The following is a 14,673-nucleotide window of genomic DNA, read 5'->3' as shown; positions in this document are numbered from 1 at the left end:
TTTAACTGCATAATGATTTGTGTTCTGAGAATTTGAAATCTTTCTACTAACAGTATTAGACATAATAGAAAACAGATGTGTTCTCTTTTCAAACATCTTTATGCTGGAAAATCTAGCTAAGCATGGATCAGATGAGTCCTCTCCAGTTTATTCCTATGATGGTCTGTCTGCAGACATGTCAGTGTGGTTTGCTTTTTCTATGTTTTCCAATGACTGTGTCTTTTTACCATGAAGAGCATTCATTTAATCTATCTGCAAAAGTTTAGTGATCTTGTAAATGAAGCAGTAAATTCTATCTCTAGGAAAAAAGAAACAGAAAAATATTCAAATGTTCTTTCAAGCTTGATTTACAGAAACATGCCAAAGCAATGAGTTAAGTGTTTTGGCACAGCGTAAAAACCGAACAACATCCCGTGTGCTCCTCCTCCTGCGTCAGTATAAGAATGGGCTGGAAGAACAGCTATATATGTTTCTAGGAGCTGTAACAAATCATGGGTTATACTGCAATCTGCTGCTGTGTTGTTATAGAGGGGAGTATAGGTTCTGTAGTCACCTCTTAGGCACAGCAACAGACCAGGTGCCCCAAACTAGTCAGGAGTAACACCGCATGGAATAGCGGTGTGTATTGGCTAGGACCTTTGTGAGTGAGCAGCCAGAGAGAGGGAATTGAGAAACATGTTGTTCTGCTTCTAGCCTACACTGCAGCAAACAACGGTGGCAGAACGTTTGAGCACAAGTTGTCTCTAGTTTGAAAATAACAATAGCAATCCCCACTGCTTATTTTCCTACAGAAGAGAGAAAATAAAGCCAAAGACACGATGTACTTTCTTCTCAGTGCTCCATGTTGGGCGGCACAGCCCCTCAGATGTACCATTTATACTCAAAAACTAAATCCCAATTCAATCTAGACTTCAAAGCAAAATAAATAAAAACATGAAGCCCTAAAGGAAAGATTACTGATGTAGACTCAAATCCCACTTAACTTAAACACCAGATACACCTCGCAAGTGAACGGGTCTACTCATGAATAATGTCAAAAGCCTATGGCAAGTACCGGATTTCTGAAATAATGGTCCTTTACCTCTGAAAAACTTCAGTAAACCACATCAAATTCACATGTAAAAATTGATACATTATTGTCCATCCCTCACTCCCCCACACCTTCATTTTTTTAAACTGTCATTATAGTAGCTCTCAGGAGGACCTTAGGTAGGCATCGTACTCCACCTTTCCAATCCTAAACTAGCATACACACAAAGCAAGGGAGTGTCATTTGCACACTCTTGCACCGAGCATCTTTTTGGAATGCTGCAGCACTGCAGGCATGTATCTAACTATAGACCTTTTTCTTGAGTATTAAAAGAGTATACTGTGAAAGAATGGCAAAACTATGATATGGTAGTCCTAAATCTCTCTCAAACTCAGTAAATAGAATCACTAACTCTACAGAAATACAGGTTATGCATACATGCAAGTAATAGTGCGAAACTTATTCTACATTTTCTGTTGTATATGCTCCTTTGTCTAAATGTGAATGTTCATCAATACCAAATCTCTTCTGCTGTTATAGTGCTTTGTGTCTTTAAAAGAAATCCAAGAGGACATTTCCTACTACCTTGTTACACTCAGGAAGCCTACTCTTGTATTTCCCACTTCTCACCCCCTTATCCTGTTTCCCTGCCAATAGTCCTTCCAAACACATCAAACTGCAAATATGTGATGGTTATTGAGGATTTACTTTCAAAGAGCATTACTTTGAAGGTGTTTCTCTGTCTTTGGTGTGGACTTTATATAATCTTGCACAACTCCATATATGGAAGTCACTTTCCCGAAGAATTTTACTGTTTTACTTTTTAAATTGTACACAGAATAAGTGGTAGACAAATTCCAGTGCATAAACCCAAGAAAAACAAACAGGCATTTGCACAAGCTAGGGGTTAAGCGCTACAAATATGAGTCGAGATTATATTTACAAATATGGTTTGAAGAAAAAAAACAAACACCATGCCTGCTTAACTTTGAACCCACATACAGAATGAAACGTTTTAGGGGCTTCAGATAAGCACCTTCCTTTATTTTCCAATACGTTATAAAATCCATTATGAAATTCTGATTACTGGCAAGCTTTCATCTATCAAGCTCTGTGATTTCTGGCATTCCCCTGAAGTTAGAAGCATGCAATATATTCCTGCTTTAGTGATCTACAGGAATCTCAAGAATGAGAGATCTGAGGCCATCGGCTTGACTCACAGTGATTTTACAACAGAGCTTGGTATATTGTGGAAACCTGAATTCACATATTGGGAGGAGGCAGAAAGTAGTAAAGAAAAGCTAACAAAGGAAGTGGACTGCTTTCAATAAATATGAATGTATGCCTAGCTCAGTGTCATAAATATCCAAATTCACCACACAAAAAAAAAAAGATGATGTGATACTCCCTTTCAAAACAGCAACAGCCAATGCTACTTGGCATTGACAGAAAAGAGAAAGCGTGAGAGCACAGCAAACAGAGGAATAGATCCGTGTTTAAAATCTAGTACTTCATACAAAGCTTTTGTTTTGCACAGATTTTAAAAACAAGTCTATAGGTGATGCTTGTCCGAATGTATGTATTTACCTTTTTACACAAAAATCCTATGATTTAAACAGGTATAGGCAGAGATCTTATCACTATGGGATAGGTAAGGATTAAACACCTTCATGAAGCTTTATCTTGTCATGCATGTTAAGAAAGAACTCCTAGACTTTGACAAAGCTTTTAGTACAAGCATCAACACAAAATAATGCACTCTATCCTTGCCATAGATTATCTAAAAGAAAGGCTTTCTGATTAGCTTGCCACTATCCAAGACCTTACTCTTTTCCTGCAATTGATTTTGGGAACCAGGCATATTTCTGTGTGACAAATCATAAAACAAATGGCATGAAGAACACAAGAGGTTGCTAACAATTTCAACAGGTAATTTGTGTCTTCTTCATTGAAATGATCTGCATGCATTGCTTTAAGGCATCCTGTACACCTCCAATTCTGATATTAAATTAAAGCTTAAATCCTACAAAAGTCCAGATACCCTTTACCCTTCTTTTTTTGATCTCTATCATCTTATGTTCAGAACCACATAAAACTTGTTAGAGTCTGTGTTATGCACTTGTTTCATCACAAATACAGCAGGAACCTCAAAGTCCAGGTCAAAATGACAAAAAGTATCCTCCAGCTTTACTATAATTATATATTACATTTTTTAATAGAATGTGAATGAATTGAATTCTAGTGTTGCCATAGGTACCATTTTAATTTTTCATGGCAACAATTTTTTTCAATGGCCACAGTCAAAAGGTCCTACCAACTCGATTCACAGGAACAAATCTATTCTTATTTAAAAAAAAGTTTGAAAAATACAAAGATTGCTCTTAAAAGTTAAACAAGACACCTTACTGATATGCTTACTTATTATGTGTTCCTATTCTGTAAGAGTATAAACCTACAAAAAATGTTTAAATGCCAACATGGACACCTGAAAGCATTTCAGTATTCTAAAATTTTTTAGAATGTTGTCTCCTTTCATATAAAGATAGAAGCCTCAATTCAAGGTGTCTCCTTTCTCAGTGTCTTCAACAGCAAGATTAAACAAACAAAAAAAAAATTTCCAGAAAGTCATACACACTGTACATCTCTTCTGCTGTAATTACTTCACATGTAGAAAAACTAGATATATTTTTCATTTTTTAGTTGAAAGAAATCTATTTGTATTTTGTGTGCTATCCTTCCAGGCACATGTAGATACACCTACTGTTTGTTCATCTTCAGTTCTCTAAAATTAATAATAAAACGTGATTTTGTCAAAACTAAAACTAAGCATCTTACTACTACATGAAGAAGTTTTTGTCTGAGTACTGAGGACTCAACAAACAACTGCATGAATGAACTTTTCTTTAGCCTCATACAAATGAAAAAGAAGGACCATACACAAAAAGGTCTGCAGCCTTAGATCCCATGATACTTGATTTTTAGATGTCTGAAAAATGCAGAACCCAGTTTTAGGTATATAGGTGCTGTACATACTGCACTGGTAGAGTTCAGACTTTTAGAGTAGGATTCAAGCCCGTCGCCATGCACTAACAGCACTAAACCAAAACAGAAATGGTGCAGGAGGGAAAGAGCCTTAAATTGCTGCATGTTAGGGGCATCAGGAAAATGGGTTATTTCTATCTGCTGAAGACCTAAACTCTCAATCCTTTACTGATAGGAGTTTCTGTCTTTCCAAGAAATGAATGTCAGAAAAGGCAATTCTCAGCAGCCTCCCACCCCATTTTTATAAAAGTCTAGAGCCCTCCTCTAAGAAATGGGAAGCTAGATAAGCATTTTATTCCTCTGCTGAGTTTATCCAATTCACTTGTAACAGAAGACTCTCTTAATATCAAGCTATTTTCTCTTAAAAAACCAACAAAACAGAAAAACCGAAACCGCCAACCAAAGAAAAAATTCTCAATCCATTTTTAAACAATGTTTTTAAAATATAACCAGAAGAGGAGGTAGCAACAGCATTGCCAATCATCCATATATAAAACAAGCCTGAGTCTTATAACATTGGGCCAACAATTGGAGACAGATTAATTCCCCTACTCAGTGTGAGAGAATTTAGTCTCACATCTGACATCGAAAGAGAGTTCTGCAAGCTGATCTTGGGGAATTTACTTTTGTTTTCAAGTTCAAGCTCTTTAATGACCATGCAGAGAACTCATGATTCATTGGGCCAGGAAGAGTTCAGTAGGAACATGACATTTCACAGACCCTACTAGCTAAGACACAAAAAACCAGAAACCCAGATTCCATTCCCAAGACAGTTTTTATATTTTATCCAACATATTTATCCTGATGACTAAGTCAGTCTCCCAGGAGATGTGTCAATGCCTCCAGACAATATAGGAAATTGAACTTAGGCTTCCCTTCTTCCTAGACAAGACTTAAATAACTGACATAAAATATAGCCTCTCAGGGAGGTTTTTAAAGATGTTGAAGAGCCTTAACTGCATTTTGTAATTTTTGGTGGCTTGTGTTAGCTGTGCTCTTAGAATGCCATTCAGAATTGTGTTCTTCAGAACTACTTTCTGGATACTTATTGTCTATAGTGGTCTTGGGTACTGCCTTGCACCATTCTGCAAGATGACAACCTGCACCAGGTATCTGTAGTGGCATAAATCTAGTTACACAAGGACCTTTATTACAAGTAAACAGCAACTGAAATATGACAACGGTGGTTTTCAAGTGACAGTAATAAGTGAAGGGCTCTAAATTTTACCCAAATCCTGCCTTAAATGCCTAAAACATTCCTTGAATTTAGCTTCAGCATGTCTAAAAAAAAATATAAAAAGAAAGCTGACACTTTGCTTCAGAGTAACAATCCAACTGGTGAGGGATGGAAAGCCCACTGGCTTATAGGCTACAAGTACGTATTACATCAGAAACCATCTAACTGCATCCATCATTTCTCTCCAGCAACTATCTGTTCCATTTTTTCCCTGGATTTCTATATTGAAAGTTGTGTTTAATACTGAAACCTCCCCCCAACAACGTACTTGTTTTGTCCAATTGTTTCAAAATCCTTCACAATAATTGTCAGGGAAGATGAATTGTCCAGAGCAATTCCTTTCAAGTCAAATTCAAGGATCTGAAAAAAAAATACAACAACAAAACACCAGAGCAAAACCATATTATAATTACAAGTTATGTGTAAGTTAATTGACAACAGAGTAGCGTATACAACCAAATTATTCAGAGATAAATTTTGCATTTAGTGAGAGAGAGACCAGTCCAGCTTAAATTTGCAAAAGCAAAGTTAAAAATCTGGGAACATACTCATAGCACATTCTTGATTTGCTAGTTACTAGTAACAATAACAGAAAAAGAACTAAATTGTTTAATCCTGAGCCATAACCTCTTTTGCAGCTCCACTTCCTCACATTAACATAAGTGTTTTCTTATCATTCATAAGATCTGATACTATTCCCCTGCAATACTGGTTGAAGTCAGTTGCTGTTGAATTTAGACAAATATTTGTAGGCTCCCTTTCTTTGTATTCGTAATTTAAAAATGTAAGAGTAATCTTTAATTTTAATTTGTTTGCGAAAAAAACCACTACTAAGAAAACATTTTCCCTAAGAAAAACATTACTGAAGATGCAAAATAGCACCAGTCCTACAATTATCCATGAAGAACTTCAATATATGATTCATTCTAACTCTGTAGGGTTTTTTCCTAGTATATAATAAAGGATTCACTGACGTTCCCATACATGTGGCTAAGCAATGGCTGAATATCATTTGGTCCATAGTAAGAGGCAACAAAACCAGGCCACAATCCCACCAAATATCCATCTGCTTTTACATAAAAACATTACTTCAGTACTTGTAAGATATGGCACAAGATGAACCCATACACCTGCATTTACTAACATCTGGAAAGAACACATATGATTAGTTCCTGTTTCAAACCAATATTCACAACTGTAGCAATTGACTTACCAATTTTACAAGCATTTTGTGTTAAAAAAGACCAAGAATTTATTAAAAAAAATTACCTCATTCCAAACAGGATTAAGTTCACTGTCAATTTTCTTTGTTTTCTTTTTTTCATCTGCAAATACAAAGGGTGATCACCTGTTTTTGCTAAAGCATGACACAAATATCACAATTTTTCCTTTCAATTTTCAAAAGAAAGTTTGAGATTTAAACAACATATTCCAATTATTTTTGCCTCTTCCAGTAGCTGCGCATTTTATAATCAGAAAGTACCCTAGGCAATTTTAGTAGTTGAGGCTTTTTATTCTGTTTTGTTTAAGCATAGCTAGATGTATTCCCAAAAAGCAAAATGAACGTTTAGTTTTGTCAGTCTTTTATGACCCTTGACTGTAACTTCAGCAATGATGAAAGACAACCAACTAAAAGACTTATCAAACCAAACAGTTACCTCAAAGTGATTAACTTCAGTAGTAAAGAAAATGTGTTACAGATTTACCATATCTGTGTTACAAAATACTTGTAAGTGTTTAGTTCTGGAATAAAATCACTTGGGGAAAAAAAAAAAATCTTAAGAAGATATGCTTACGTGTCAGCACTTTCTGCTTTAAATGAGCAAATATTAACAGAAATACACATCCATGTAAGAGGAAGTGCAGTCCTTCCTGAAAAAATGGTTTCCAGAGGTTATACAGATCACTTCACTGATATTGACTGTAGCCTAAAAATTACAAATTTTCCACACTTCATGGTAAATTTTACATTTGGTAAACTTATAAATCATGGGAGTGTGGGGTGTGGTATAAATTACATATAGTGTGGTATTTCAATTCAAATTCCTTCTCCTGAGAGGAATAATACAATCCAGGCTGTATTATTGCAGGCCCCCAATCTATTAAAAAGGGAAACAAAATTCTGTTCTTACAACAGGTTCAAAGCAAGTAACATGCCACAGCTTTATTTTACTTTTTACTTGCACTATACTTATACAGCTCCAATGGCGAACAAGTCTTGACATGATGCTCAGAAGCACAAAAGAAACTAGCACACTAGCAAACATGCAGTTCTCTAAACAGAAATTGCATATATTAGTGATAACAAATGAGTATATTTAAGTACAGTCAGTAAACGAACTGCTGATCTATAAAACACTCAGCCACCACAAGAAGTCTAAGTTTCAGACATGCTCCTTGTATTTAAGGACTACAGTAAAGGTAATAGCATTTTTATTATTCACAAGTTACGGCTATGCTTTGCCAGGAAAACATTGCAAATGCCTGGGAAGCAAGAGTAAAGATATGCCACATGGGCAAGTTCATATTCAAGCAGTAGACTGTGGTGGCTCTTTTTATTGGATGAGAGAGGGATGTACCGAAAGAAAAAGAAGTCAGCCCATATTGCAAATTGCGAGAACTGACTCACATTTATGTAACAGGAATTGTCTACACTTTATGCAGGATATTGACTCACATCGTACCACAAAGGAAAGAGCTTTCGTAACAGACCATGCTGTGAACTTGCATTTTGCGGAACAAAGAACTAATTAACATGCTAGTTACAGAAATTCAACTTCACGTTATCCGATAGGAGACAAAGCATTTTCAAAACTGAATAATCCAGATTATCTGGGGTTTGGCACTGGTACTCCAAGTCCCTCTACAAATAGGAGCTGGGAGTCAGGGAAAACGTGTTTTCCGTGCTGGTGAAAAAAGGAACAATTGCAGCTGTTTGTAAAGGAGATAGTGAATCACAGACCTGATCCCGACTGAACTAATGGATGAAAGTCCTATGATCCCTGCCTAAACTCAAATGTAACTTTCTAAGGTAAGGAAAGCCCTGGCTTGAACAACAGACAAAGCAATTCTTGACAAGGAATAAAATTTTCCACTCTGGACTATCCATTTTCATAAAAACAAGAGTAAGATTCTTGATTCCACTAAGAAGATGCATATTCTAGATAATCCTAAGAAAAAAGCTTTTTGTGTTATGCATTTGTGTGTAAGTTGGGTGAACAACACTGGGAAACACAACTTACATTGGGGTTTAGTAGTACATTTAGTCAATCTGAGTGTAGCATTCACATTCCTCAAGCATGTATTTTGTACATATTTTCTTCACTTTACTGACTTTCTTTTTATTATACTTTTTATCATTCTTTTAATACACTGGTGGTTTTTTGTTTGTTTTCCAAACTGTTGGCAAAGAGCTTTCTTCCCACCAAAAAAAATCTTTGCCAAGCAGGGTGAGATGGACTGCCCAATTATTCCAGGAGCTCACGTAAGTTTCAGGTCCTCAGGCTGCCTTCCTCTACCAGTAATGAATCCAGCTACAATAGCCAAGACTGTAAACCACATCAGGATAAACTGTATGATAGGGACAGTCATCATTTTTAGCCTGGTCCTAACAAGAAATAAGAGTAAGAAATGATAATGGATACAGGTAGGACACTCTATATACTTGTTTCTTTAAAACTAACTACAAAAACCTTGGTACTGTAGAAGAAATCATTATTTGCTTTATCTTGATAGAAGTATCTACCACTTGTGTAGTATTCTCAGTTGGAAATGAATGTAATAAGAACTTAGTGATAGTCAATGAGATGACACAGTGATCAAAAAAATTCATTCAAGATAAGCTGTTTAAATAATAATATTCCATCATTAGAAAGATAATTACAGTACTGCAAAACAACCAATGCTTACATCTTAATTTTTTTCTTCTATTATAACCAGCATTTTATCAAATGCAGCAGGTGGGGAATAGCAGAAGCAAACATTATCTTTTAGAGCAGTCTTAAGTCTAAGATTCAGGAGGCAATCACATTTCAGTTCACTAAGTTTTCCACAAAACTTTTGTGAATGAAGAATTAAGATTGCACAGTAGCAGCAACTGCAGGATTAAATGGGCAGACCTCCAAAACCCAGGAAATTAAAATTAGGGTAATTTAATTCTCTGCAAAACAGAAAATTAGTAAATAATTACACTCTAAAACTCTTTTCTTTTACACACTGAAACATAAACTAACATAGCTATGAACTATTGCAGGTCTGCTGGAAAGCTCCTAGATTAAACACAAATGGAAAAAGAAATTTTATTCAAGTTGGCCCAATCAAACTGAATGCCATTTCACATCAGTTTTTAATGCATAAAGCTGAATGAGGCAGTCAAAAGGAATGATCAAAGCACTGAATGCCCTAGTATTGACTGCACATATAAGCAACTGTGTCAATTTTTCTACCCAAAGACAAGAAGCTGACACATTTTTTCCCAGTTTGGTGTATCTGACAAACCAAAAGAATTGTACCAGTTCAATCATTACCACTTAGTGCCACTTAAGCAAATAGCAACAGTTTTTCATAATAATTTGACTAATAATTCATCTCACATAGAATGACGATTAACTCGCAATTCTGCAGTAACAGCACCCAGTTCCAGACAGCAATACTGATTTACTCTCGGGGTGTAGTTCTCTTTGAACAGTGAGTTGTTCTTAAAGTAAATAAAAGAAAAAGTTCCATCCCACTGGACTGACCATAAATGTGTAAAAAAAAAAAAAAAAAAAAAGCTGAATGCTGCCACAAAACCCCTCTACTGTAAATAAGATATCACAACAGAAACAGCTATTTCCTCCTAATATGTATCTACTATACGTCACTGTATTACTTGTACTGACTGTATAGTCTATAACTGGCTTAGTCACACTAATTTGATGAATCCTATTCTATACATAGATGAAACTATACTAACATATGTGTGTTAACATATAAAGTGCTTGCAGAGTCACTTACATACTAATAGTTGTAGTATCATGACCTTTTTCTTCACAGCATAGCTGTAAAGGTCTAATCCCGAGAGATAGCGTGTGTTTTCATTGAAGTCTTAAAATTACTGAACCTGACATTAGCAAAGGCTACGTAAGTTTAAGATCGAAAAAACTAACGAACAAAATACTGTTTAATGAAATGTCAACTTCCATAGCAATTTTCTGTCAAATGAGTGCTGTTCTCTAACACTTCTGCAAGAATACTCTAGAGTCAAACAAGAACTTGAAAATGTACTGCAGGGCTATGGCCAAAGTCTGCAAATGCCTGAATTTTTCCCAGTCTGAAAAAATAAACTCCCAATTGTGTTTTTTATGTCCCCCGGGTGCTACAGTGGGTATGGACTACTGTTAAAGACTGCTGCCCTTTGACATACACCTTCCTAAAATAAGCTTGGTTTTCCATCTCTACACACTAGCAGGGTGAAGGGGGAGCAGGCTGTATATAAAACACATTTATAAACATAAACAGCCAAAGTTCAACATATTTCAGATATGATCCCTATGCCCTTGCACCTGCCAACCAGGTACTCTGCTTACAAATCAAATCGGAGCTGCTAAATAGCTGGCAAAAGCCTGATATTTTCTGGCCCCCTTGAGTCACCCATGACAGAAAGCAAAAAAATCAGACAGTTGGTATGCAGTAAAACCACATAAAGAGAAGTGGCACATATAATGAGAAATTAAATATGCTACTAGAAAACTGTCATAATGATGAAGTTGTATTTAAGGCAATGGTTAAGCATGTTCATGAACATTAAAAATCCCAGTTATAGCACATAAATGATAAACTCATTCCTCTAGTGTCTCTTGCCCAGTTCCAGTGTTTGAATAACTGAAGGACTGAGGAAACAAATCCAGCAATGCAGAAGAAAAAAATAGATCTGTAGCTTATATTTACTATCTAAAACTGAATTGCATTAGAGCCCACAGTAAGGAACAAAAGATTACAAGGAGGAATTAGACAATTAAGGACACTTAAGAAATGAAGGCATACGCCAACTCTGGAGTATGAAACTGCAGGAACAGAGGTACCACCAAAAGGCAAAACGCTGACAGGAAAGCAGAGAGAAAGACAAGGAACTGAAAAGGGAATACGAATGCTTAAGAAGCAGCAGAAAGAAATGGTACAAACCAGAGAAATTACAGGACACCAGTAACAGCACTTTTTGCAGGGCAAATAAAATCATATTTTAAGAAGTAAGAAGTTCCAAAAGCTACTGAGACAGGCTCAGCCACTTGTCCTAACACAAAGGGGGGTAAAAAAACAAAGAGGAGGAAAAGAAAGGAAATAGAATGACATCATGTCTTTCTGATGCTGAAATAAAGTATCCAAAAGCTTTTTATTCTGGAAGTTAAGATACTGGATGTGCACTGCCTTGTCCTTTTCCAGCCTGCAGCAAAATGTCCTGATTTCAGATTTGGTTTCTAGAGGTGACAAACCCCTGCAATGATTTTTCATACTTTAGGAAATACCATTTCCATTTCAGTGCACAGTTAAGAAACCAGGTCACCAGGAATTAAAATGACCGTTTGTCACAATTTCATTTGACATATTACATGCTGCAAAATTACTTGGAGGTTTCTGCACCTTAAAGATAAACCAATAGTTGAAATCAAGTTCCTTTACTCTAGCCAAATAAGGAAATTATGGCAACAGGTAAAATATACTGTAAAATGTAGTTAGCTTTACATATAAATGCTAATTTTACCACACTGTTTTATCTTTCTTCTATATGTATCTGACAAGCAGTGAAAGTGTAAAATATGGTTTCCTTCCTAAATCTTTGTTTTTAATTAATTTATCTCAACAGCCAAAATTTTACAGTGCAATTCAGTTTGTAAAAAAAAAAAAACCAAACAAACAAAACCAAAACACAAACCAAAACCAAAAAACAAACCAAAACCAACCACCTTCAGTAATGGTACTACTGTTTTTCAACATGTTGGTAGTAACAACAATAAACCAGTCACAATAAAACCAATTGGTGTAACAGTGAGCAATGGCTGTGCAAAGTAATCAAGACAAAGGAATGATTTTTTCAGATGGAAAACAACAAGGTAATCTTCAATACCAAAATTAAGAGTGGCTTTATCTATGCAGTTAGATTTGGGTTTTTACAGCAAAGGGTTAAGCCTTTGCAAAAAGCTTGTAAAATGTGGATCCTGAAACAGAAGCACTGCTGTCCAGAAAAGACCAATGTGCTCCACCCAGTTCAAACTTCTTTCAGGTAACTCCTGTCTCTCTAATTAAAAAGTCTTCCCTAAAGTTACATCAGATGTAACTTCAGGAAAACATGTTTTCACAGATTTTCAAATACTTACATAGGGCACTACCCTTCAGAAAACTTCCTCCTCAAGTACATTTATGACAGTTTTCCTTACCTTTAAATATAACAGAAACAATAGGATCTGGTTTCCCAAACTTGGTTTTAGGGATATTGGTAGCAGATTCTACGATCACCCGAAGCATTGTTTCCAGTCTTCACTAATGTTGATTGTTATCAAAGAAATTCAAGTAAGTCTGAAGTTTCAAAACTCCTTAACTTCTGGACTGAAATGCTAGCAGGAAGAGGAGGCAGGGAATAGCTGGTTTACAGTAAAGAAGGTCTATGGGTGGATCTATGACGGACTAGTTACTGAAGGCTATGAAAAAAAAAAAAAGTACCTGTAAATTGACACCAAGTTCTTTATTGCTGCACAAAAAGAGTTCTCACTAGTGAAGTCCAGTAACAGAAGGGGCACAGTGTAAAAAACGAGTGCAGATTTTTTTTTTGTTGCTTTTATTCTTAAGCTGTGTGATAAGTCTCTCTTAAGTAACCAAGGCAAGAATAAGCATAAGCAACATTAACATTAAATACAACTCCAGCACTCAAGATATATCACATCTGCCTCTTCGTATACCAAGGTATTAAACTACACGATAGTTCATATTTTTTCCTCTTAATGTTTAGAACTTCATTGTTCGTAAATGTTTTTAGCTTGCCTCCCTGTCAGTGTATAATCACAAAATGCCTATGCTCTTAAAAAATAGTTTAAGTGCTCCCCCTTCAGTTTTGCTCTGGAACAACTACGTTTTACACAGAATAAATACTACAGGTTCCACATTCAACACGCTGAATTTAGAAGATCTCTTGAGAAATTATTAAAATATATATGCATAAGTAAAACCAAACAAGAATTAAGGAAATACCTGCAAAAAAAAAGTGAGAAGACCCTCTGCATTGTTTGGAGGCCTATAAATATTTTGTCTTAGCATGCAGTAGATTCCACTAAAATGAAACTAGGTGAAACTTAAGTGATAAGTAAAAAACCCACTTTTTGCTCTAGACTACCTCGCGTTCATCCTTACAGCAGTTTTTCTCAGCTGCAGACCAGATGTGAAAAAAACAAGTGGTGCACAGTACCACTGCCAAGTTATGTTTTTAAATAGAGATGAGAGGGGAAGCCTCCAAGATGGAGCAAAATGAGTCATACACGGACAAAGTTCATCCTATTTTTTATGTGGTCACACGAGAACTATCCTAGTTTATTACTTTCGAAGCCAAGATGGACCTTGCATCCTTTCTAAAATTAGATTTTGGGTAGCTGAGGAAGAAGATTTCTGGGGACAAAAAGGTAATCTAAAGCAAACACGTTCAGGAAGGTACGAGGATAATGACACATAAGACACAGCACTGAGAAGACACAGAAGACTTGGCTGAAGCATCATGGCAGGTTGTTGCACCCTCGCTCACACCAGTCCCAGACAAATCACCCAGCTAGTGCACGGCCAGAGCCACAGGCCTGGCTTGCTGCCACAAGCAGCTGGTAGCCACTGCCCTTTCAGTGAGTAAACTAAAGCCTCGTGCAGGGTGGGGACAGCCACCCGCCGGGAAGCAACATGAGAGAGCGCTCACCTGCCACCGCGTTCGTTCTACAACCACCCCTTAACAACGAAATAGAAATCCCCTTGAAGGAAAAAATAATTTTGTCCTCGCAAAAGGGAAACAAACACAGCCATAGCCAGCTCAGATATGGCCAGCCGCCCTGGGTCGAGATGAACGAGCCCTCGCCTCACAGCGGCCAATCACGACCACGTGCACTAGGGCGGAAGAACTGTGTGTGGAGAAAAAAAGTTCCCAGGGCATTGGCCAGGCAGGTCACGCGGCCGCCTCCGTCAGCCAATGGGAACTCTTCACTGAGGTATTCCGCGGAGAAACCGGCAGCTCTCCGCTGGGCGTTAACGGCCGTCCAACGCCAGGCAGCTCATGCCCCTCCAGTCTCGCCGACGCCTGCTCGCTCAGCCCCTTCTAGCCAGCGTCTCCGCGGAAGCGTTCTTTAACACCCTGCCGCCT

The 14,673-nt window shown here is 36.9% G+C and overlaps 1 protein-coding gene across 1 annotated transcript in view; it reads right to left on the bottom strand.

Moving 5' to 3' along the window:
- Positions 1-13,260, bottom strand: part of MYOF (myoferlin) — a 73,489-nt gene extending 60,229 nt beyond the window's left edge. The window contains exons 1-3 of the mRNA XM_082002452.1: positions 12,722-13,260; positions 6,579-6,634; positions 5,578-5,669 (exon numbers count right to left, since the gene is read on the bottom strand). Coding sequence (XP_081858578.1) covers positions 5,578-5,669; positions 6,579-6,634; positions 12,722-12,809 — 236 coding nt within the window. The 5' untranslated portion in view covers positions 12,810-13,260. The remainder of the gene's footprint in view (positions 1-5,577; positions 5,670-6,578; positions 6,635-12,721) is intronic.
- Positions 13,261-14,673: the final 1,413 nt, after the last annotated feature.

This window comes from Phaethon aethereus (assembly GCF_964289735.1).
Source record: "Phaethon aethereus genome assembly, chromosome: 7".
NCBI classification, from domain to species: domain Eukaryota; kingdom Metazoa; phylum Chordata; class Aves; order Phaethontiformes; family Phaethontidae; genus Phaethon; species Phaethon aethereus.
This window is presented reverse-complemented; position numbering and strand designations above follow the sequence as displayed.